Source organism: Neopsephotus bourkii, unplaced genomic scaffold (assembly GCF_033783945.1).
Source record: "Neopsephotus bourkii isolate Nb327-2 ecotype Australia unplaced genomic scaffold, CSIRO-AGI_Nbou_v1 NB_1399, whole genome shotgun sequence".
NCBI classification, from domain to species: Eukaryota; Metazoa; Chordata; class Aves; order Psittaciformes; family Psittacidae; genus Neopsephotus; species Neopsephotus bourkii.
In genome coordinates this window covers 490,445-514,898 of record NW_026901876.1, presented here as the reverse complement: position 1 = coordinate 514,898, position 24,454 = coordinate 490,445, and the positions used below count along the sequence as shown (strand labels likewise).

At 43.5% G+C, this 24,454-nt stretch overlaps 1 protein-coding gene across 1 annotated transcript in view; it reads left to right on the top strand.

Annotated features, from left to right (window-relative positions):
* Positions 1 to 24,159, top strand: part of IFFO2 (intermediate filament family orphan 2) — a 40,533-nt gene extending 16,374 nt beyond the window's left edge. Inside the window, exons 2-9 of the mRNA XM_061367810.1 lie at positions 8,853 to 8,913; positions 9,205 to 9,300; positions 11,583 to 11,723; positions 13,177 to 13,319; positions 16,374 to 16,494; positions 18,749 to 18,838; positions 19,486 to 19,616; positions 20,347 to 24,159. Coding sequence (XP_061223794.1) covers positions 8,853 to 8,913; positions 9,205 to 9,300; positions 11,583 to 11,723; positions 13,177 to 13,319; positions 16,374 to 16,494; positions 18,749 to 18,838; positions 19,486 to 19,616; positions 20,347 to 20,452 — 889 coding nt within the window. The 3' untranslated portion in view covers positions 20,453 to 24,159. The remainder of the gene's footprint in view (positions 1 to 8,852; positions 8,914 to 9,204; positions 9,301 to 11,582; positions 11,724 to 13,176; positions 13,320 to 16,373; positions 16,495 to 18,748; positions 18,839 to 19,485; positions 19,617 to 20,346) is intronic.
* The last annotated feature ends 295 nt before the right edge of the window (positions 24,160 to 24,454 follow it).

Genomic DNA, 24,454 nt, shown 5'->3' with positions numbered 1-24,454 from the left:
TCGTGTGTCTGACATTTCCTTTCAGAACAAAATGTCACTGCAGGTACCCTGGAGGCACAGAGACGTGGCACTGGTTGGTCCTGCTCCCCAGCAGTGGGCTGAATTCAGACTGACTGCTCAAATTGGGTATCCTGTTGGCGTAGGAATAGTGGCTGCCTGTCTTAATGCCAAAGAGCAGCTTACTAGGAGTTGATATCTTTGCTAATTCAATTGGTTTGCAGCTCTTGTGTCTATGATGTGTTTCTGATAGCTGAAGGCTGTCTCAATAAAGCTAAGTAACTGGAAGCTTAAAGTTCATCATGACATTTCCTCTTTGCAGTGGGGAACTTCCTTAGAGGTAGGCTTTTGAGCTGTTCCTCTTCTTTGTTGCACATCTTTCTCTGTCTCCACTTCTGAAGTCTTTGCCTAATCTGCAGCTATTGGTCTTTTCCTAATTGTAGACTGTTTTGTCCTTACCTTGTAGTCTTGGCTGCTTTTCCTTTATTGCAGAGTCAATCCTTAACCCCTGCCAAAGCAATCCCACTTGTAGGCCTTGTGTTTGCCCGAGTTGCCTTTCTTCCACAAGGCTCTTTTGTTAGAAACAGTTCTGGGCTACCTTCAGGCACTGCTAAGCTGGCTGGGAAATGGAAGGCCGGCATCCTTCTCATTGTGCTTTCTCATGTTACTGCCCAAATCCCTCCTCTTCCCCGGGGTCTGCTGCACCCACCCAAGAACTGCATTTCAGCTGTCAAAAACTGCAGTAGACCCACACTGCAGAATTATTTGTTCATGCTTAAGAGCTGTGTATTTGTTCAGGGCTTGTAAACGCTGTCATGGAACAGTCTGACAGCAGTGACAAATGAATTTCAGTTGCTGGTGCTGAGGGGAATACAACTAGCTTGAATTCTGCCTGCAGACTTGGCTGCAGCCTGTGAGTGCCCACCTCTGCTGAGGAGTACATCCAGCCTGAGCGACTATTGCTTGTGTCTGTGGCTGCTGGGGCAGGTTGGGCACAGGTTTGTGAAGCTGTGGTGAGATACTGTCAAACTGAGGAGGCTATGGAAAGCAGGGTTTAGTTCACCTTCTGTAGCAGTTACTGTATCATGAATTACATCCTAAGTCTTGCCCCAAGAGCTTGCAATCTGATGATATCTTACCAGCCAAAACAGTGTCTGACTAACCAGAAATGGTTCCTTTGCTTGTAGTTATGTTCCTGTGATCAGCTTGATGGTTTTGAGGTGTGAAGGACACTAGTGATAAAATGGGGTTTGAATTATACTCTGCTTGTGGAGTATGGATACGTGAGAAATACAGGTTGAATAGACAGATGTCACCTGTGCTTTTGCTCCTTAAAGCGTAAAAGCTCTGTTCCTCCAAAGCAGTTATGATTTCCATATGCTTGAGAGGAGCAGGAGTAGCAGAGTACAGATGCCATGGGCTTGCATGAAGCACCAAAAAGAATTACCTAACCTGATCAGGTTCATTCCAGGAAGCTGCCCTCCTGGCCATTGAGTTATGCTTTCAATGCTTCTCATGGATTTAACCTCTTAAATGACGTTCAAAATCATTTGGGGCAGCAGAATAGGCAGGTCAGTGATCTGCAGGTTTGGGTATGTTGTCATAGGCCTGATCTTTTTCTTCAGGAGAATACAAAAGGGGTTTAGAGCATGTGGGGGGAAAGGATGCTGTACAAAGCTTTTCTTTCCAATCAAAGTAACTTATAACTTACCTACTTTCAGAAGTTCTGGACCCAAGCCTTCAGAAGGGCTTAGAAAGCTGGATGTTGGTTAGATCATAAACACAAGGGAAAAGACTTCTTTGCATAGCACTTACTTAGTTCAGAGCTCTGACACCTTCATGTTCTGAGGGCAAGCTGAACCCAAGTTCTTCAGCGGAGAGCACTTAGACAGCCAGACAGCTCTGAACTTGGCCTTGCCTAAAGTGAAAGCTGGGCTGCACTGAGCTTGATGGCTTCAGCTGTTTTACCCTACTTCTGTCTACTTACGGTGGGGAAAAAACACAACCCATTATTTCTTTTAAGGCAGGCCTATTTCAAGTGAATTTGCTAGTGTTTGATGTAGAAATAGACTTACCAGCGTTAATAGCCTTGGATGTGCTGGGAAGTGGAAGACTTCCAAGGATTTATTTCTGGTTTTCCTTCACTTGCCTAGCTGTGAGATTGAAAACAACTGAAGTTTGTAATAGGTGGTGCCCTTCTTCAAGGACAGGAGAGCTTTTAAGTGCTTTCTCTATCAGGAAGATGTATAAAATACTGTGAAAATCCCCAACAGCAGCCTCATGTGCTGTGTTACCCCTCCCTGAATAAGTATCTTGTGTCGTTGTTAATGGACTTCTGTGTTTGGGGCTGGGTGCAAGTGGAGGTCCAGAGCTTATCCAAGTATCAAAATACACTTCAGATTTAAAACTGGCTTTTTAGTGCAGTGTTGTTTCCAAGAATAAGTGCTGCAGGGGTGTATGACTCCTAGCTATGGAGCTGAGAATGTGTTTAATGCTGCTGTGAATATTGCACAATTATATGTAGAATCTCTTGCTGTATTAAAAGCACCCTAATTTTCTCTCTAAAGGAATGCAGGCCTGGCTGTTGCTTTTACTTGATGTTGTTGAACTCTTGTGACATTATACATGGCTTTTGTTGAAACACCTCGTGTGGTCAGGAACAAAACATAAATGAGCTTGCAGATGATTTTTGTTGTGGTTGCATTAACAGGCTGGAGCATCATTTTAGGTGTGTGTAATCGGGAGGCATAATTACACAATGATTTTCTATATAGTGAGTCCTTTTAGTAATTCCCTTCACAAGCAATTGCTGCTGTTCAAAGGTCTGCATGCTGTTTTAAGCAGAGCACAAGTCTGGAATAGGACTTTAATATTAACTCTCCTTTATAATGTTCCTTTATAATGAAACACCCAAGTATTAACAATGCAAAGGGTACAAGTTCTGCTGTGAAGTGACTTTTCCTGTATCCTCTAGGCCTTTGCTAGAGGTTCAAGGATACAAACTTCTCCATTGCTCTGATGTTTGGGAAATGTGATGCTGCGGTGGCTGACTTGTAGCAAGGAGAATCTGTGAAGAGGATGTTGCTTGCAACAGGCAAGAAACGTGGCTTCATTCAAGTGCTGCTGTGTTACAGCCAGGCTTTAATGGAATCAGACGTTCCCATTAAATTAATAGGTTTTACATGGAGCCCATCAACTAACATTTAATTTGCTTCAGTAAGAAGTCAGGGCATGTGGGATCAAAATGGTCTGGGCTTGGGATTGTCTGGGAGAATCCCTCTATTAGAGTGTCTTACAAATGCTCACTGAAACAAGAGGTGGCATTTGTGAATAAGCAAATTAATGCAATCTTAGATTTAATATAGCGCTAAACTAAGCCTGGACATGAAAATGATCTCTTAAACAAGGATTTTAAAAGCAGAGAGAATGGATTGTATGATTTTGTTTGCTTAACAAAATAGAGGTTTCATGGAGTTGTTAAATGAAATCCATCTTGCATGGTCTGGTTCTTTTAAGCTAATGAAAACATGCAGACAGCTATTTGTATCCATATTCCCAAACTGCCATTCCAGTCTTGGAAATGGTTTAGTGAGATTGTAGATGCAGATTCTTCTTTCAATTAAGAAATATCATTGCAAATGGTTCAATAGAGACTGATGCTGCAGCAGAACTTCAGTATTGTGAAGGTTTCTCTATACCTTTGCTTGGAAAGGTTGGCCCAAGTGATCTTTGAGATCCCTTCCAACATGGTGTTCTTTAATTCTATATGACATCTGTCCAGAAAGTCTTAAACGTGATGCTTGCTTATCCCCAACTGTCACACCCTGCTCACATTTTGTTTTGGCAGATCCCAGGATTAGGCTCTGGATCCTTTTGTATGCAAATCCAAGTTTGGACATCTGGGCCGTTAAGTCAATGTGAATAAAATCAGTGTATAATAACCAGGGTTATAAACTGTAATGTTGATAGTTATTATCTAGGTGTTGGAGAAGGGGATTAGTGGGCATGTTACTACAGACCCACAGTGAGAGGTGGCGTGTAACAGCTGTGAGTAATGCAAAGTGATTATATCAGTTAGGCTGGTGCATGCTAAGTGTTAAATCTCGTGCCAGCGCTGGCCAGCTTTGCCATTCGGGGTTCCTGTAAACAATGTATGGGCGTCAGAACGATCCCAACACGCACAAAGAGCAAGCAGTGTCGCCACAAAGGAGCGGGAGTGGGCAGCTCTGGACGTGTCATTACTTGGCCCTGCCACAGCATGGGTGTTTTATTCTGTCTTCTTGCAGGTGTGGTACATCAGAGAAGGCATCTTAGATGCTTCATGTCCAAGAGAGGAGCAAGGCTGGGTGCATCTTGTGCCAAAAGTGAACTAGTGGTGTTTTAGCATGCAAGAAGAAAGAGTTACGCTGTTCCTGAAGTAGTGCTGGTGGTTGGTCTGTTCAGTGGGTTTGTTTTCAGGAATTACTGTCAATAATTTGATGGGCATTGTTCAAGCTAACACTTTAGTTTCCTTTTGCGGATTGAAGCACTCATAAACTATTAGGTTTTCCTTCCTGCTGCTGCTCTTGTCCCCATAAACTGGTGGGAAGATGCTCCAGCTTTGGAGCTGGTACCTGAGAGAAGGGCATGGAAGAAGCCTGGACTTCTGTTTGGTATTGTTTTTTCTCAGCATAGCTGTACAAAACTCCCAGGAAGAAGGATCTTGTCTTCCTTCCTAAAGAGGTTTTTCCTATGGAAAAATGATGTTGTCATTCAGTGCTACTTGAGGAATGGTTGCCTCCTTGAGGGGAGGATACTTTTTATGGAAGAAATAATGTAGTTGATACCATCAGGCATCATTAACTGCTCTACTTGTGCCTTTCTGCCTTGAGCAAAAACATACTTAAACCAGTGTGTTTATGCCTGGTGTATTTTGTAAGAGTGTTTTGTTGTCTAAGTAATACCATACTCACACCTAAAAATTCTGGGGCTGAAAGGAAGCTACTGAGCAATATTTGACAAGAAAACTTCCCTAAAACTAACTTTCTTTTCCAAAGAGGTTTTGTGAATTGCTGCTGTGAGGGCTTCTCTTCACTGGTCACTATTCCTGAGCTTGGCTTGGCACAGGGAAAGGAGAAAGAAAGATAGGTGTGTTCATGGATGCAGGTATTCAGGGAGTGGGAAAGTGCCTCCAAGCTTGTTGTGTCAACAAGCTCAGTTTAATTTCATGACTGTTAGGCCTGGAAACTTAGAGAAGCTTTTAAGTGACATTATCCAGCTCCTGGGATGTCTCCATGGGCTTTCTTGGGTGCAGGAGCTGATGTTAGTATGGGTGAACTGGTAGCTACTCTTCCAATTCCAAAGGAAACACACAAGTTTGTGGTGTGACTCAGCTTTACAAGAACACTGCTTTAAGCTGTGCTAATCCCAGCTGACTATTCATGTGTTTTGTTTGTCTAATATCCCTGTAATGTAGCTATTCCCGTTAAAGAAAGCCAGCAGCCTTTGTTCTCCTCTAAGCTATGTAAGACATGACTGCAGAAGTAGTTTGGGGCCTGAAGCTGCAGTGACTGAATGCTGTTGGAATGTAATGTGTCACATCTGGTAAAAGGGAATAGATCCATAGCTTTTAAAATGCCTTTATTTGGGGGGTGGGTTGGAACTAAAACTTTCTTGGAAGATGGGAAAGAAGGAAAAAAGCTTGGTTAGCTTTGGAATCTGTATTACTGGTGTTAAAAAAATAAAGTAAAACAAGAAACTGAAGTCTGGTAAATTTAGATGGCACCGTGGGTCAGAAAATAGATTTTTGGGATGCAATCGATGCATCTGAGCCAGGAAATCAGTGTATTTGAGAGCAGCAAGAGCAGCTGGCTGGGTAATACCCTGCAGCAAGTATGTGAAGTCTGCTGGGTTTTTAGCCTCCAGTGTGTGCAGCCATTTCCCTTTTGGGATTACAGTCCCCATTGTGCTCCTTCTCCCATGCTTATCCAGCTGAGGAGTTACCTGCCCACTCTGCTTTGTGCTGCAGAAGGGATAATCAGGTGGTGCTTCCCTCTTCCTTGAGAGGAAGGAAGGCTCTGGTCCCTTCCATGGCTCTGGTCCCTTTCATGGACATGCATGCAGTGTGGCATCACTGGTTCTGTTTGCTAGGAAGTAGAAGGCACCCGCAGCGTGCTCCTGGAAGAGCATTTTTGGAAGACTCGTGGAAGAGCATCTTCTGCTTTTAGATGATAACTAAAGAAGAAGATACTGACCAGTATAAATGACCAGGAGAATAGTTAGTGTGTTGAATATGAAAGATGTCAGAGCTATAGTTAGCATCTTCTCGGTGGCACACTGACTCCTCACTGCTGCATTTGCTGGAGTGTGTAGTAAGTAGCACAGCTGCCAAGGTTCCTTTTAAAGCCCTGTGTGTCACAACAAATCCAGCATGATTGTACGAGTGAGCAATCTTTCTATTATCTCACTTCCTTGGAAGTTGAAATGGAGAATTAATCCTCTGCTCCATTGTCATCCTCTACCTTCCTGTCCATTTCCTCCCTCTCTTCATTACAAATAGTCTCCCGAGGTTTACGTGTGAGGAGAAAGTAAGATTGGCATTTTTAGCTGTTAAATGAGGTTAATCAGCTTGGTGGTGGGTGGGAGGAATGTGCTCTGAGGTTCAGAATGTGATACAAATGTTTCTGGCAGGACCTTCATGTCGATCCAGTGCAAACTTTGTTAGGCAGGAACTTCTTGGTTAAAAAGGACCTTGCTTTATTGTTCTTATAATGAACAACACAGGAGTTGTGGAGAGGGTCTGTGTGTGTGTAAAAAGAGGGGATCCTTTTGCTCTTGAAGACATCATGAGTGTGATGGAATTAGGGCCGTAAATCACTGTGCTGCAAAATGGCACAAAGGGAAAAAATAAAGGAACTCGTGGAATTTCTGCAGGATGAGGAAGGTTTGGGTCCGAGCAGACTTTGAGATGTGTAATTCTGGCAGCAGCCCAGCGTGGCTGGACTGCTGGGGAGGAATACTAATCCTTTTCCCTAGCTTTTGGCAGAGGCTGCAAAAACACGCAGTTATGTTTTCCCTCTGCAGAATGCACTGGGAGGATGCAGACTGTACAGCAGGCAAACCTGGATGAAGGCAGGCGTCCTCATTGCAACAGTGCAAACCTGGAGAAGCAGCGTATCAATTTCTGCAGTGTCTGCTTGACTTCCAGCCCTAAATGACAGCCTGATGGCAGAGAGACCAGGAGGGATGATTGCAGCCCTGCAACACTCCTCCTGTAACAGAAGGAGCCCATCTTCCAGACTGCAAATCCATTTGCTTTAGTTTCACCTTGCTGCCTCTAATATTAAAATCTGGGTAACAGATTTTAATATCCAGTTACTATTTTTATAGAAATATGTGTAATTAGTAGTGAAAAAACCAAATAGGAAATGCAAATACAAGCTAAAACATTTGATGACAAATGCAAATTTCAACCTAAATATTTTCCTTTGCTTGGCAATAAATTGTTGCTGCTAAAAAGATGCACACAAGGCTTTCTGCATAAGTCAAACTGTATGACAGGGAATCCACATGCCATGGTGTTGGAGGTTCCTGTCCCACAGTAGCAGGAAGGAGCGGATGTAGGCAGCATGTCATCATGGCACCCTGCTCCTTTGAGCTGCTGCTGCATTAAGATGTAAAACCCCTTCAGGTGCCTGTGATTGCTCCTGAAGACAGCAAACTGCAATAGCACCGTGCCTGCCTGCATCCTTCCTGCTGAAATGGTCCCCCCTGGCTTCCATTTCAGATGGGATTAAATTTGCACTTGGAATGAGGAGATGTATCGAGTGGCACAGTGATTACGTATGCATCAAACCAGCTGCCTCAGTGGGAATATCCTGCAGTCTGCCCATCACCAGGTTCCTTTGTGGGTTTGAAAATAGGATGAAATGATGCATTTTAGCAGATTTAACCTTGCATTTCTAAGAATCCTTTGATTTAATAGATTTCTGGGCTGTGGTTTCCCATTTTCAGCTAGGCTATAAAATGTGTTGAAGTGGCAACAGGAATTACCACGATGGGACTCCGGGATTGTTTTTCATCATGTGGTATCCAAAGTTTCTCTTCCAGGGGTGTAATTCCTGTTGTTATAATAGACAGGACAACTGTCATGTGGCACCCCTGACCATTCAAAAAGAGGGACACATGTTTTACTTCCTCTCTTCCCCCACTTCAAACCAAAGCAGTGTGTATGAATGGGTATCATTGTGTTTTCAAGAGTTTAGCTTTCAAGTTAGTATGGTCAAATAGTGCTTTTTGCTCCTTAAAGGGTTTTCATGTTGAAAAAGGGGAACTGCTGGATATTTTTACACTTAATCCAACAATGAACTCAAGTATAACAATGCTCGTAGTATGAGGTTTAATTACACAGTTTGTAATTCCTTTTCTTCTGCCCATTCAGTACTGCAGCAGAGTAAGTGCGTGTTCTCTGCATTCAAGGATGCTTCTCTAAGTACTCCTTGCAGTGATGGCGCTGGGAAATGATAGAGGCGTGTAGATTATTGAGGCTTTTGATATCAAAAGCACATTAAGGTATGAATTGATCGGACTGAACAGATGAATAGTACAGCTGCTGATTCTTCTCGCACTGAAAATGGCCCACTTTATTTGCAACCAAGTATTGCACAGGAGAGCAGGAAGAGTAGTGATCCCAATGAAAGTGGATTTAGCTTTTAGTCTCCTACAGACTTAATTTTCCTGTTCTAAGGGTGTACAAGTGTGGGGGACCATCTGTTTTACATTTCAAGTAACTGTCATCATCCTACAGCTACCAGAAAACTTGTGATTTTGTGGGGGGAAAACCAGTTAACACTTTGCCTGCAAATCGTATCTTTCAGATGGGAAGAGGAATTCACAAGAAGAATGAGCCTGGAATCTATGGTAGAAACCTTACGAGAGGTAAGCTTTGGACAACATGTATTGAAAAGTACAGGTTTTCTCTGTGCCTTTTATTATGGTGATAATAACTTGAATTTGCCTTTTAAAATCTTGCTGCTAGCTAAAGCAGTTGACTGCATTGCTCTGTGCTAGAGAATAGTGTTAGTGTTTGGAAGCTGAAGCAGGGAGGTGCTGAAATCTGACAAAGTGAAGCCTGGGGTGGTGACAAGCCTTATCAGCCTTGTTCAGGTTAAGTGAGGAAGCATATACTGACCTCTTAGCCCTTAGTTCTTTGTGTGCTTTCTCTTGCAGGAGGCGCAGGAAGCCGAAGCTCTCCAGGAGGAGTTAAATGAAAAGATTGAAAGACTGAAAGCAGAACTCGTGGTCTTTAAGGGTCTGATGAGTGATGTAAGTACACTGGAGAGCAGAGTGGCCAACTCCCACTGCCTTTGTGAAATGTGTGTGTCATGCAAATGGCTTCATTCATAAAAAGGTTATGGTCTTAGTGAGTGCTGCTTTGTAGTTAGCATTTATGGCTGCCTTTATGATCTAATGCATCAGGCAGATCACCCTGCCCCCTGCTTCCTGTCTGGTCTGTGTAGAGATGCATTAACTTTGCTGCTTAGCCCATAACCCGGACTCTTCCCTCCCTTCCCTGTTCTCCACAGCTGGCAGTGCCGGCATTCACAACTACAGCCGTGGCACAAGCGTTGGAGAACTCTCAGGTCAGGGTGAAGGATTCATCACAGAGCAGCACCATGTACTGCTAACAGGAGGGATTCTGCTCTGAGTCACACGAGAGAGTTGTGTTCAGAGAGGGAGCACACTTCATGTATTTCCCAGCTCCCTTTGGGAGAGCTCTGAGTATCATTGGTTCAAGTATCTGGCTTTGTTTCCAGTGCTGCTTTTTGGGTAGAAGACTTGTGTCTCATTAGATCCTGACTTCACTTCAAGGCTGGGGATCTTTTAGGCTACAACTGGATAATTTGACTGGTTTGAGTTGGAAAGGACCGTAAAGCTCATCCAGTTCCAACCCCTGGCATGGGCAGGGACACCTTCCACTGGAGCAGATTGCTCCAAGCCCCGTCCAACCTGACCTTGAATACTTACACTTAGACATACTGAGAGCATGTACTCATGCAAGTATCTAGGAGGATAAGCCAGGTGAGCATTAAGTTAGGTGCTGTTTTCTGTAAGACTGAAGTAGTGCTGATGCCAATTGTCTAATGAATATGTCTTATTATGCTTATTTATTCAGTAATTTTGCATAGAATTGCTTCCTTCTGACTTTATATAAACTTGCAGAACCTGCTCCCTGGTGTCAAATCCATTCTCTCAGGGCCACTAGATCTGTTCCTGTGAAATTTGGCAATTAGCTGTCTCTTCGTTTGGTGTTTAATCGAGGACAGGCATGCTTGGTTAGAGGCAGTGTGAAAGGGAGAAACTCCTTAGGGTTGCATCACTGTGGTGACGTTTTCACTGAGGAAGAAATGGTGCTCTGTGTGTACAAAAAGGGTGGTGATGAAGGCAAACATCCTCCTCAGCTTGCTCTCAAGTGTGCTTTGGGCTTTGCAAACCCTGTAAGAGAGGAGAGCATAAGGAAAAGAGTGAGGCTTGTTTTGAATCTCGCTGTCTAAATATTTAGAGCAGAGAAATGCAAGATGTTGGCATGTGGCTCTTGCCTTCCTGTGGGTAAGAATTGCTGGTACCTATCAACTGAGAGAGTGTTTCAGAGTGTGTCAGTGTTTAAAGACCTCAGTGTGGCTGTAAAACAGAGATCTCTAGCTTGTCCAAAGGTGGTTGACAGGGGCTGGAGAAGAACTCTTCTAATGACTTAAAACCAAAAGCAAACTACAACAAAAACCTAACCCCTAAATTTTTGTCGTAGGAAGGGGATTTGGTATTTAAGCATGCTTTGCAAAAAGTGTTTCTGCTTTTCTGGTCACAGAGGAAGCATTGCCTGGCCATTGAAGTGGTACTTTCTAGCAGAGTAAATCTTGTCTAGGCTGGAAAATACACTTTTTGCTTTTATGTTTCTTCCTAAGGAGCCAGCTGTACTGTCTGAGTGGGAGTATCTCATATAAATGATGTTTATGGTTACTGCCCAGAGTGAAGTAAGACAAGATATTTCTCAAATAGAACTTTTGCTAGGCTGGAAGCCAGGTTAATGCCATGATGAGTGGTTTGTGTATCACAAGTTTTCATGGATCTCTTTAGATCCAGTCTTGATTTCATGTTTCTGTGATACGTATAAAGTTGCTGTGTAACCTGGGGTCTGTTTTAAAAGCAACTTCCTCTTGCAGGTCTGCCTGAAAGGAAGGGAACTGTTGCATACTGCCCAGGTCTTAGATTTTATTCTGTCATGCACAGTCTCGTCAGGGTTTTTCTCTTCCCTTTTTAAAGCTTTATCGTCCCGTACAACTTGCCTGTTGCCACATCTAGCAGTTGTTTTGGGGTGGGGATAGGTTTTTCAGTGACAGAACACTCTGCACCTTTATTAGGTTCAGATATTAATGTTATTTGTTAGCTGTCTAGTCCATTTAGATTGTCCATGTACTGCCTTTCCCGGAGAGCAAGATGTAATATTGTGTAAGAGTGGTGTGCCCTGGGGTTAGAGAGATACTGTGGGGTATCTCTTCTTTCCTGAACTGTATAATAATAGAGGATAATCACTACTGTCCTTCCTGCAGCCCATGACAGACCTGGACACAAAGATTCAAGAAAAGGCCATGAAGGTGGACATGGACATCTGTCGGCGAATCGATATCACAGCCAAGCTGTGTGATGTAGCGCAGCAGCGCAACTCTGAAGACGTTTCCAAGATATTCCAGGTGATTAGGCCATGAATTTTCCATAGGGTAGGACAAGGAGTGAGGGGACAAGAGGGAGCAGCGTTGAGGAGCGTGGTCCAGGTCATTTGCCTTCTCTTGACATTGCTCTGTGCAGGCATATTTTCTTCTTTCTCACTCTTGGAGTACAGCTCTCTTCTCTGTAGTATTAAGAGCACAACATATAGAGAGTTTAAAATAAGAAGCCTTGGTATGACCTTTAAGAGACACTGTTAGTCTGATGCTAGTCTACAATGAATGCAGGGAAAAAAGCATCACAGGGTGTAGGTTTGTATAAATGGCTTCCTCACATTTGTTCCCTTCATAAGTGAAGGGTTTTAAGCTTTTACAACTGTCATCTGAATGTTCTTATTTCTGGCTCAAGCTCTGAGGCCAGAAATAACACTTCTGTGATGGTGAGCTTTGAACTAGAAACTCCCCTTGCTTTCATTGAGCTAATGTGGCTCCTTGGTGCTGGTAGGAAAGTGATTTAATTTGCTCCAAAAGCAAGCAGTTACAGCTCTGTGTGGAGCAAACCTGCGACTCCTGATGCAGCTGGTCTTCTGTCCCAACTGCACTTTCAATTGTGATTAACCCAGCTTCCTTCTACTTTGATCTAAGTGTGTCTTTGAGTAGAGCTGCCATGTCTTTCTGCTCAAAGGTAACTGCAAAGCACACTTCTGGTCAAGCATGCAGTGGTTAAAATGATCATTGTGGAGAACAATACCAGTAAGGGATGGTTTATATGCTGAGTAGAAGAAAAGCTAAAGTAGGCTGGGAGTGAACTGTGTGTTTGTGACTCTGTGCAGGATCTGTGAATATCTTTCATGTTCGCAGTCCTCAGATGAAGAAGTGATCCTCTGCACCCTTGGCAGGGGGATCCCTTGAGTTCTCTGTATGTTTCTGAACTTCATTTCTTTGAGGTTGTCCAGGCATTTTCATGGTTCACTTTAACTCTTCTTCTGTCAACCTGATGATTAGCAGTCTGCTGGGGTGGGAATGACCCTGAAGTCAAGGCTACCTAGAAGGGCTTCCTGTCTGCTCTTTTGTGGTGGTTCAATCCTGTGGTGGTGGCAGGAGAGAGGGAGAGTTCTGTCATTGCTCTCAAGCGTGCTGCCTGGGCACTCCTGCCAGCTTCTGCTTCTCCCTGTATCATTCTAACTTCTGCATGTTCTCTGGTCGATCACAGGCCGGTGCCAGTGAACATCTGTAGAGTGCTGGCAGCCTGCAGCTTGCTTTGCTCTTCCCTGTTCTGAACTGCTTCCTTGTGCTCTGTGTTCACCACTCATTAACAGATGCAATTCCTGTCTTGAAAATGAGCAAGCCCTGAATTGCCTGGGACCTGATGAACAGTTATATTTGCTCACACCTAATGCCTCTCTGTCTCTATTTCTGCCCCTCATGGTGCAGCACCTTCAGCTGAACCTTCTAGTTACTGCTCTTCTCTCCAATTAAGGTGGCTTCCAAGAAGAAAGAACGCAAGCTCACATCTGATGATGACCTCTCTGAACAGGATGGAGACAATGGCAGGTTCTCTGACGATGAGGTCAGCTGCTCCTTGAACATCACAGATGAAATGAAGCGCATGTTTAATCAGCTGTGAGTATCATGAGCAACATGGGGAAAGCTTGTTCTGAAATGCAGACTTAGTCCCAGAATACTCGAGCTGCCACATATGTGAAGGTTTTCTGGAAATTCAAATAAAATGAACTGATTTTTGTTCTTCCCTTAGGTAGAGAATATAAAAAAATACAGACATCTTCTTTTACTGCTGTTATCATAGAATCGTAGAATGGTTTGCGTTAGAAAGAACCTCAACGTCATCCAGTTTGAACCTTCTGCCACGGGCAGGGACCCCTTCCACTGGAGCAGCTTGCTCCAAGCCCCTGTGTCCAACCTGGCCTTGAGCACTGCCAGGAATGGGGCAGCCACAGCTTCTCTGGGCACCCTGTGCCAGCGCCTCAGCACCCTCACAGTAAACATTTCTTCCCTGTACAACCTAAATCTCCCCTGTTTCAGTTTGAACCCCTCAACCCTTGTCCTATTACTGCAGGCCCCCTTCAGATACTGCAAGGCTACTATGAGGTCTCCAGGCTGAACAGCCCCAGTATTCTCAGCCTGGCTTTGTATGAGAGCTGCTCCAGCCCCTGATCCTCCTCATGGCCTCCTCTGGACTTGCTCCAACAGATCCATGTCCTTCCTATGCTGGAGACACTGGAAGTGCACACAGGATTCCAGTGCAGTGCTGTTATAACAGTAGCAAACCAAGAAATATGCAACACCATAAAAAAAAAGTACAAAACATGAGTCTATTCTGTGTGTTTGGCTGAAAATCAGATTTCTGGAGTACTGGAAAGAGCCTCACTGCTGCTTGGGCTGGCTGGATTTTGGGAAGGTCACTGAAAGCTCAGTTCAAAGCGGATACAAACTTCTGTAGTATTTTGCATGATTTTTCAGTGAAGCTATAGGCAAACAGTAGTGGTGGGTCTGTCCAGAAGATCAATTCTAGGAGCTGCAAGTCTTGCTGCAGAATCTGGTCTCTGCAGCTGGAAGGTCTGGCATTTAAAGACTCCCAAATTGCAGTCTTTGGAAGTTTGTAGCACCTGAGAAGAGTCTCTGCACCTTGGTGGCACATAAAGCAGTGCAGGAGGCTGGCTGGTGCTGGTCCCTGCTGTTACCTTCTTCTGTTCTAGAAGTGATGGAGGTGGCCACAGCCTGGTGGGGCTTTTGAGGGTCTCTGCTGTTTTCTTTTGACAGAGAATAACCCCAGCAAGCACTACAGATCTGACTTCCCTAGCATTGAATAGCAGTGACTTCTGCCAACTCCTGCAGTGACTGCAGAGGGAAGAATTCCCAGTGCTTTCCCACACAATGTAGGACAGTATTTTGTATGTAGGAGTACACGAGAAATTTTCCAGGAAGCACTAACTCCTCTTCTGTTGTCATCTGTTCCCTAAAGTTCTATTTTCATGGAATGGCTTTCTTTCCACCTGAATTTCACATTCAGCAGGGCATGTTTCTTGCAAAAGTCATAGATAACTCCTCTTGTTAGGACTCTGGTTTGGAGTATCTTTAGGCCCTTAGTAATATTCAGTGTAATAAATAGATTTTTGGCTTCTCTATCACTAAAACTCACTGTGACAACAGAGAGTGTGTAGGTGTTAGAAAAGCAAGAGGCTAAAATTGAGCTCCCAGGTTTGTAATGCATCTAGCTTTTAGTTTTGTTCCTAAACCTGGCCCGTGATACCTGATTTTAATTGGTGCTGCTAATGAACTTTATCTTCTGGTCCTATTACACATGGCACAAAGCACTGCAGGACTCTTGCAGATATGTTCAAATTGATTGATGTAAAACAGGGTTTGTGGCTTATTTGGGATGGTACCTTTCTAAGGATGTGTTAAGGTCCTTTCCAACCCTAACTATTCTGCAATTCTGTGTCTGGGTTTGGGGTCTTTGTGAAGTAGAAAATACATAGCTGAAGAGCTTCTGGCATTCACAGAAACAAAGCAACTTGCATTTTAGCTGTTACAAACTTGGATCTTTACATGTCTGGTAGTAAAAAGTCCAAATGCAGTCAGTTTTGAAGAGTGTGTATTTGAAGTAAGCAGCAGCCAGAACCGGAGCCTTTGTGCTCTCCCACAAGGATAGCTCTTGCAAAAAGGAACTCATGTGAAAAAGTTGCATTGCAAAAGGCACTGTTCTGTATGTCCCAAGTTTATGGGGTTTTTTGGTTTAATGACTTTTTAAAGTCATGCTGAGTCCAGGCAAAAAGCCTGTCTCTTGCCAAGCTCTTCAGCCTCATGAAGACAGCATTGGCCTCTGCTTCCGGACTAAGATGTTATCTGCTTAAAAGGAAGTGAGCTCAAGTAATAAAAATGCATCAGTCTGAAATGAGCAGGCTGCTTCTGGGACCCAGTTCAGGTTTTTGTCAGGCCTCCTTAGCAAGGACAAGAAGCAGCTACTGGTGTTCTGCTCCGCTGCTGTTCAAACCAAAAGGGACTCAGTGCCTTCTAAAACTTTCCTTTCTTACACAACAGAACATACTAAAGGGGCTTAAGCAAATAACGAGGTTAAAGGCCACTCTTGCCACTGTTTGTTCTCAATCTTCAGTGGCTGTAGTAGTATCTTTGTTCAAGTCAACAGTGAGTATTTCTGCTCACCTGCACATTGCTTTGAGGCTTCAGTTTTTCCTCGTTGTTACTTTTGGAATCATGGTTTTTAAGTGCTTTAGGGGAAATGTTGGCTGAACTTCAACATGCAAAGCTGCAGGGAGGCTTCTGGTGGCTGTTTCTTGTCAAACTCCTCACACTGTGTTTGGGCTCATTTTCTCATGTCTAAAAAGAATAGTTTCAAACATTTTTGTGGTTTTGCAAACAGGGGAAACTAATGTGCAGCACCATCTGGAGGACAGAGGTAGGACTGTGGCCTCCCATCAGGGATATTAACAAGGAGCTTTTATTCTGCTTGGGGGTGGCAAAGAGCCCAGGAGTGAGGGACTTGGGCAGTGGCATAGCCTGTTTGTAAAACCTGTGAGGATTTTCAGCTGCTGCATTGTTTCCTTCACTTGGTTCTCATAGCCCCTTTTTTCATGATTAATTAGAGGAGTGGGGCTGGAGCAGTTTTCACTAATGGTTTTTCTGTTCCCTTAACAGTCGTGAGACATTCGATTTTGATGATGACTGTGATAGTTTAACATGGGAGGAGAATGAGGAAACGTTGCTGCTCTGGGAAGACTTCACGAACTGCAATCCTTCCATTGACCTCCAAGGAGAGGTGAGTTCATTTCCCTTCTTTTCCCAAACTATTCTCTACAGGAACTGTACCCCTCAGCTGCTTTCAGCCATCTGAGCCTTTGCTGGTGATCTAGTTTGCCACACAAACTGGCTTTGATTTAAAAATCCTCTTAGTGCTTTCTCTCTATGGTTGCTTTTCAGTGTGTGCAATCAGTTTATTTGTCAAACTTCATTTCTTCTGCTCCTTCAAACTGAGTGTTTGAAAGTACCAAGTGAGTGTCAAAAGATCCGATGTGTCTGGGTGTTGCAGGAGCAGTGTTGCAGATCACACAATCTGTCACCCTGAGCCGTTGTTTATCTCAAGCCCTGTATCTTCTACACAGCATCTCTGTAGATTGTCATTCACATTTTAATTGTCAAAAGAGTACAGTAGCACACACGATGGCACAGTTTAGTGGGGAGGAAAATAAACTCGGTATTGCCTGTGAAGATGTTAAAGCATGTATATCCCATCACAAACAAAGAAGCTGTGGCTGCAGGTCTGCGTAAGGCCCCAGGGATCTTCTGAAGCCGTGAATCTTGTGCTTCCATCTTCTTAGTCAATAGGATTCTCCTGGCATTGGTGGATAATAAACAGCTTGCTTTTAATCCTTAAGATCCCACACTAAATAAGCTAATGGCTGCATGCTGCCTCATTTGGTGACTCCTGAGCCTTTTTAAACAAGCCTAAAGACTGATTGAAATGCCAAGGTCAGGCTTTGTGCGGGTAGTCTTTAAATGCAATGCTATTATTTCATTACCGAGCAGCACAACAGCAGTAGGTAAGAAATAATCCTGCCTCCTTCCATCAGCACTGTAGTGTGAAGATGCTGAGGCAGCAGTCTCCTGAATATTGTCTTGTGTTGACTGCCAGGAGTGTGTTAATGTTATGTCTTCCCGTTTGTATATCATCTGGCATCCTCTGAAACTGCAGAGATTACTTAGAAGTGCTAGGGCTGCAGAAAGCAGTGTGCTTAGCTACATGTCGTCTTTTGAGCAGGGAGAGTGGCAGAGTGATAATGTGCAGCCATGTGCTGGAATTAGTGACAGATTGATTTGCATATACCCATGTGTGCATGTATAAGCACAGCTATCAGAGGAATATTGCCGAACTCAGGCCTTACGTGCAAAAACTCTATAAAGGTTTTAAGCAGCTTAAATCCTTCTAAATGAAAATTATACAAGGAAAGGGTAGATTTGTCTTGTAGATGGAGATTCGGAATAAAGACTGCTCCGACTGTGCCTGGTCTTTAACATCGTGCTTTACATGTCTGAATCTTCCTTCCAGTGGCTTTATTCCTTTCAAGTTCTTACATGGTGCCATAGCCACCTTCTTTTATGACCTTCCTCCTTAAAGCACTTCTGCATATAAAAGGATAAGTGGAATGATTCTTGTAGCTATAGGCTGGATAGCCTGGTGCTGATACTGGGCATGATCCTGATAAAGCTGCCTCAGATATGGCCAGAGGATGGAAACATAATTAATGCTCATCAGTGCAGTTGCATTAAATAGATCATTTTCTTTCTGGAAAAGGGAGATAGGTAATAATGTGAAAGAGAGAACAGTGACGTTGCTTTAGTCTCTTTGTGACAGCATGAAATAGTGCTGTATGTTTTGTAGCCCGGACTGTACTGACAATCCGAAGTGATGATGTTATGGGAGCTGCTGTCTGGCAGGATGTTTCCTATGGGACAGCATGTGCTCTTGCATGTGGCGTTTTCATCAGTAGTGGGCTGGAGTGAGCTTGCTTTATCTAGCAGTTACAGATTTCAATAGGAAACAATTCATGCAGAGCATAGGTGTGAGCTAATGGAAACTGAAAGGACTTGAGAGTAATAATATGCAATTGGAAAATGGGCATTCCAGAGCAAAGCTGTAAGTAGCACGATGGTCAATGCAAGGAAAACAAAGCTTTGTGGCTGGAGAGCAGTTTGCAATCTAAATGTGATCAGACTGTGAAAGCTTCTGGAAAATCCATGGGTTTGGCTCTTTGGCAGCACCAGGTGTATGTGTGTTAATTGCTGGAGCCTTATTCTGTAGCTCCCTTGATCAGAGACTTCGTGTGTACAAAACCATGGTCATTGTACAAAAATGTGTTAAGAAGCAGAATATTCCCTGCCTGTGTAAAAATGTATTGAGAAGAATCCTTGCATGAAAGAGCATCACAAGCTCCATTTCTGAGCAGGTTAGACAAGAAAACCTGAATTCCGTGTTACACTCTGGTGAATTCTTTGTGTCTTCCTTTCCCCTGCAGGAGGAAAACTTGGGAAACTTGATCCACGAAACAGAGTCTTTCTTTAAAACGAGAGACAAGGAATACCAGGAAACAATCGGGCAGATAGAGGTAAGGAAGTGGTGCATGACAATAGGAATTGTTTCTAGTGGATGAAAACATACAGTGTTCTGATCCAGTATATGCACAGAGGAAAGATGGAATGTCTGTCTATGTAAGGGATTTTCCTCTGACATACCCCTGGGGATCTTTTCTAAATACCATTCTCTGCACAGCACTATTACTGAGTAAGCATAAATCTGTAGCTGGTAGAGAGAGAACCTTCAGAACAAAGAGAGCAAAAATGCACTATTACTCTTTCTCCCCTTGCATATCCACTGTCACACTGGGAAATGCTTTCCAAGACGTGGCCTCAGAGGTTGCCAGACACAACAGCTGTAGCTTCTCCAAATCTCTGCCCTGCCTAGAACATGCTTTCATTAATTACTGTGTGTTGACAAACAAGATGCTAAGCAGCAGGGAAAAAAAAGCAACTTGAGGGCTGCTTAATACCAGTGCTGAGCTCTGATTAAATTGCACTTCATCAGCTGATGAATGAATTGCTGGTTTACAGCACTGAGGTTAAACATAAATGGTGTGGATGCTTTGGCTTGGCTCTGGACACCTTTAGTATTTCCACCAGTATATAAATGCAGTGAAGCTGGGAGAAGCTGTTACCATCTCCCCTTAGGCTGAATATTCTCCCCTATTTCTTACAGCTGGAATTGGCCACAGCCAAGAGTGACATGAATCGCCACCTTCATGAGTACATGGAAATGTGTAGTATGAAAAGAGGCCTGGATGTCCAAATGGAAACCTGTCGTAGGCTTATCAAAGGCTCAGCTGACAGGTAATAAGATGTGACCATTCTGCCTGGGGTGCTTCAAGAGGTTTGGTTTGTTTCCTGCCAGTTGTTTTAAGGGCAGTAGCATCGTTTTGTCCTTTAGGTAAGGTTGCTTTGTCCAGAGTCAAATCCCAGTCAAAAAGGAACTGTGTAACAGTTATTGTGTGTTCCTACACACAGTAACAGCTCAAAAGGATTCAACAGCTGAGGGTAAAACCAGGGATCTCTAATTTGGATGGATGTTCAGTCTTAACGTTATGGGTGTAGAACTCTTAAACAAAAGCCAAAATTAAACCTTGACTGTGGGCTAATATGAAGAACTTGGGGTTTAGCCTTCTTATGTTAAGGACCCTATACTATAAGGGGGTTTTCTTAGGTCTTGCTTGCCCCCAGTGCACGTCCTGGCTTAAAAGAACAAGATGCTAAACGTTTTTTGAGTTTTCAAGTTCATACTTATGGATGATGAAACTCTCTGTAGGATGTTCATCTCCATTTCCTCATCAGTAAACCCAGGGCAGCCTTTACGTTTGTACAGGAGATGGCAGGAGTGGGGTGGCAGCACGTGGGCTGTTTTACTATTGGTATTTACCATAAACCCAGAGTTTAATGTTAATAAAGTATATTGAAAAATGTTTTAGGAAGTGAAAGCCACCATTTTCTTCAAAGGTTCATTTTCCCCCCTTTCTGTCAGTGATAGACATTCCTTGTCTAAACCTTTCTCTGACTTTTCCTGCAGAAATTCTCCGTCTCCCAGCTCTGTAGCCAGCAGCGACTCAGGAAACACAGATGAAATTCAGGATGAGTTGGACAGAGAGACGGATGTGGAGCCCATGGTCACCTGATACATAGCTGGAGCATTCCAGTGAAAGGGAAGATACAAGAAAAGGTTATAAAAGAATACACTGATGTGGGGGAAGATAACAATAAGACTCGTAAGCCCTCACACAGGGTTTCTAAGGACTCATTCCTACACGCATCCCCACCCCACGCAAGGATTGGTGCTGTAAATTTCTATTGTTCTACAAATCGTAAATGCAGAGTCCTGTAAGAAAACATGGTGTTTTAATTGTGCCTTTGCCCCAAGCTGAGCCACTTTGAGCTCCAGTGGAATATTAATAGCAGGTGTTTTTATACAAAATATTCTTTCAACAAATCCTAATCCGTTAGCAGAGAAAGGTGCTGCAAAGGCTCTGGGTGTTTCAAGAAGCTCATGGTTTTATTGAACTGCTGCACCCATTGGCAAGAGGAATGCTGGCAAAATGAGAAGTGAACCCGAGACATTTATGGTGCAATTACCAAAGTCTGGCTCCAAACAAGAGAATTGAACTGTAACAATTTGAACTGTAACAGTCCAAGTTGAACTTGAAGCATTTAAAAAAGAGCAAGGGTAGAGACAGCTTTTAGGATTAAGCAGTTCTACAATATTAACAGGAGTTTCTCAGTTCCATCTTTCTGCCTGAAGGGGCCTTTGAGATGCATTACAAGCTCTCTGCTCCACTCCAGAGCCTGAAGAAGCAGCAGGTCTCAGCTCGGTGGCAAAGCAGGGGACAGAGGAGGGTTCCATGGGGTGGGAATATCCCTGATAAACTTCTATGCAAAAACAAAAAACCCACACACACAAAAAAAAGCTCGCCTTATTTATATGGAATGTTTGGTCCCTGCTGGGAAACAGTTATCTCTTGGGAAGGGAAAGCTAAAACCACATTTGCACATGTTAGTTATCTGTAGAGCTTCTTTTGAGGAGGAATGTCATATCACAATGCCTTTGTTTCCGGTGATTGGATTAGGAGGGGAATCAGCCCTTCAGTTCTTGTGTTGTTTTGTGTGTTCTCTTTTTCAGGATTCTTTTTTTAAACCATAGTGTTTGCAGATTTGACTTTGCTGACAGGGAGGTAACTCCATTTTATGCTGCTTTCATGATGTTTAGAGTGGGATAGTTTGAAGCATTGGGATAAACTGACATGCGGTAGGATAGACGTAGGCTTGAGACATGACACCGGGAGAGTTCCAGACCACTGTTCTTCAGGAAAGCTGAACATCAGGAAATACTGTAATCCTTTTTAGGGCGTAGTAAAATGAATCTCAAACTACTGCTGCCCTAGAATTAGGGAGGGACAGCCATGTGCTTTCTCTGTGAGAAAGTGAGGAGACCCAGACTTTGTCAGTCTTTCTGTATTTTTACACAGGAGAAAGCAGCATCAAAAGTCTCGGTGGTGTTTGAGGCAGCTCTGTCATCATCAGGTATGGTTCTAGTGGGAATTGTAGCACCTCAGCCAGGTAAAAACAGGGTATAAACCTCAGCCAATAATTTTCTGTTTGTTTTTTAGACCAAGATTGAAAGTGTGGTTAATACTACCTAAAGGTAACGGTGTAGTTAACTAGCAGTTTCAAGACTCGGAGTAAATACCAAATGTATTTGATTTCCTGCCAGGAAGCTTAGAAGCTGCTATGTAAGAGCAGTGCTAGGACTGGACAGGGAACTACCTGATTTAAGCACCCTCTCAGTGTTATGTAAAGGTAAGCTGACCAATCTTTTTAGCTCCCTGAGTATTGTTTCCAAGCTATTGGTCTGAAATCAGTGAAACTGCATTGTAAGGATGCAGCCAGTGTAAATCAGTGCTGCTTTCTTCCAAAAAGAGTGCAAATGTCTCAGCATATGGCACGTTCCTGGGCAGAAGTGCCTCTGTCTTGTGCAGCTATGCAGAGGGGCAGGACCTCAGAGAGTTTCTGTTCCCCCTGTAACTGTGGCTACAGCAATGTCTAATCAGTTTCCCATGTTGCTGCCTGGGGTTTCATCACTGTTCAGCTCCGGCTCCTGCTTGGACACGATGGTGCTTTTAGGCTACATGGATCAAATGGGCTCCTTGTGTTTTTCAGAGTTGGGAGGAGTGCTGGGATGATCCGTCTGGATCCACAGTGTGGGGGTCATGATCCACAGCTGATGGCTTCTGTTCAAGAAAACAGATCCAAGGATATTCTGGTGGTTTCCTTACTCACTGCAGTTATTTATAGAGTAGCTAGCAACTTCTTGGTTCCTGTGGTGTGGGTTAGGGGCTTTTTCAAAGCCTCTTTCATCATGTAAAATGTAGATAACTTTTCTCTGGAAAAGAATCCTTATTCCAAAGTGCTCATTCCTCTTATTTCTTAGGTGGCCAAAGTGGTAAAAGTCACATTCACTAGGGCTACAAGTTGGGGGGTGGGTGGGTGATAAGAGATAGGGTATTTTTTTGAGGGGGCTGGGACTGCATGTTTTCAATCAAGTACTCTTAAGGTTTTGAAGCCTGTATAAACTTCAGCTGCTAATACATAGTTTCTCACGAGGCTGAGAAACCATCTGCCAAAGCTGAATGTCTGTGATGCTTTAGTGACGTTGGTGGAGGCATTGTTAAGCAATCGACTTGCACGATGACCCGGCCTTGGTGGAGGCTGTCGTTTGGCTCTCCTCAGTTAGGAAATGCTCTTTGGTACTGGAGAAACTGAGCAATTTCAGTGGCCATACAGCTGCTGTGTTGCGGGGTTTGTTTCCGTTCAGACTCAGCATCCTAGTAGGATAAAGGCTGGGAGTTCTTGAACCTGAGAGCTGGTGTGGTGAGGGTAGGAAAGAGCAGAACATCCTCAGTTTGCCAGCAAGAACCAAGTGAGGAAGCAGAACTTCAGCTGTAACAAGGTAGCTGTAACCTCGGGTTTATCTCATAGCCATAATTACGAGGAGCATCTGTAGTAGGGTTGTGTCTGTTGGGAAGTGTAAGGGTTGCAGGGCTAGAGTAGAGGGTTTAGAATTAATGTGTATGGTGGTGATGTGTACGACAGTAAATTACCATGGTTGTTGGTGTCTGTTTCTTATAAGCATATGTAATCCATTTTTAAAGAAGAAAAGGTGTTTTCATACTCGGGATCAGGGGTTTATTTTTATTTAGGCTGTGTAGGACTCAGTGGATCACCAGGGTCGGTCCTTGAGAGTTTCCCTTGGAGGTCTTTGTTTTAGTTTCAAGCGATGCTGCTGACTTAGCCGACAGTGGTCCTGTTCTGTTCGCATGTAACCACTCCATAGAAACCAGATCAAAAGCTTGCCAGAAAAAGGTGAAAATGCTGGAAATGATTTTGATGACCTCTTTTCTTTTTTTTTTCCTTTGTAAAGCTGTAAATACTTTCTTTTTGTTTTCTATTCTTACTGCGGTGTCATATTGACACGTTTTTAGACTTACCGATCCGAAAATCCTCCTCATTGTGTCTCATTTTTTACACGAGGATTCCAAGGAAGCAAATTTTTTTGCTTGTGAGCAGTGTACTACTCGATCCGATTCCTAAACTGGGTTTGTACGACACAACTGTTTTCAGTACACAAACGGCAATTGCTTTTGTGGATGCATGTTCAAAAATGTCCAAAGAATAATGTGGTACAAATGTGTTTTTTCAGAGACTTAGTAATTATCATGTTAGTTCACATGAGTTAAAGACAAAACTCTTTAAAGGGGGGGGGTGGGGGGTGTAATGGAACTCATCGAAGCTAAATGTGTATTCTATTTATAAAATCCCACTATATAGTCTATTTTTATTAGAGGTTTTTAAAGTGCAAACAGAACTCTGTCAGCAAATGTAATTATTCCCTTGGAAAGTATCTCCTGCTCTGGTGGGGCTCCAAATTCTCTAGCGGTTTCAAGCGATAATGTGGAAACAGTATGACAGGTATGGCTGTGAAGCACTCGCCCATCGCTTCCTCGAGCAAGGTGGGGGAAGCAAACAGTTAACAGCTTTGCTGCCACTGCAGACTTATGCTGCTGTAAAAACACCCATTGTGGTGTTTTTTCCTTCCCCTGTTTGCAAGGGGTTCTGCTGTGAGGGTA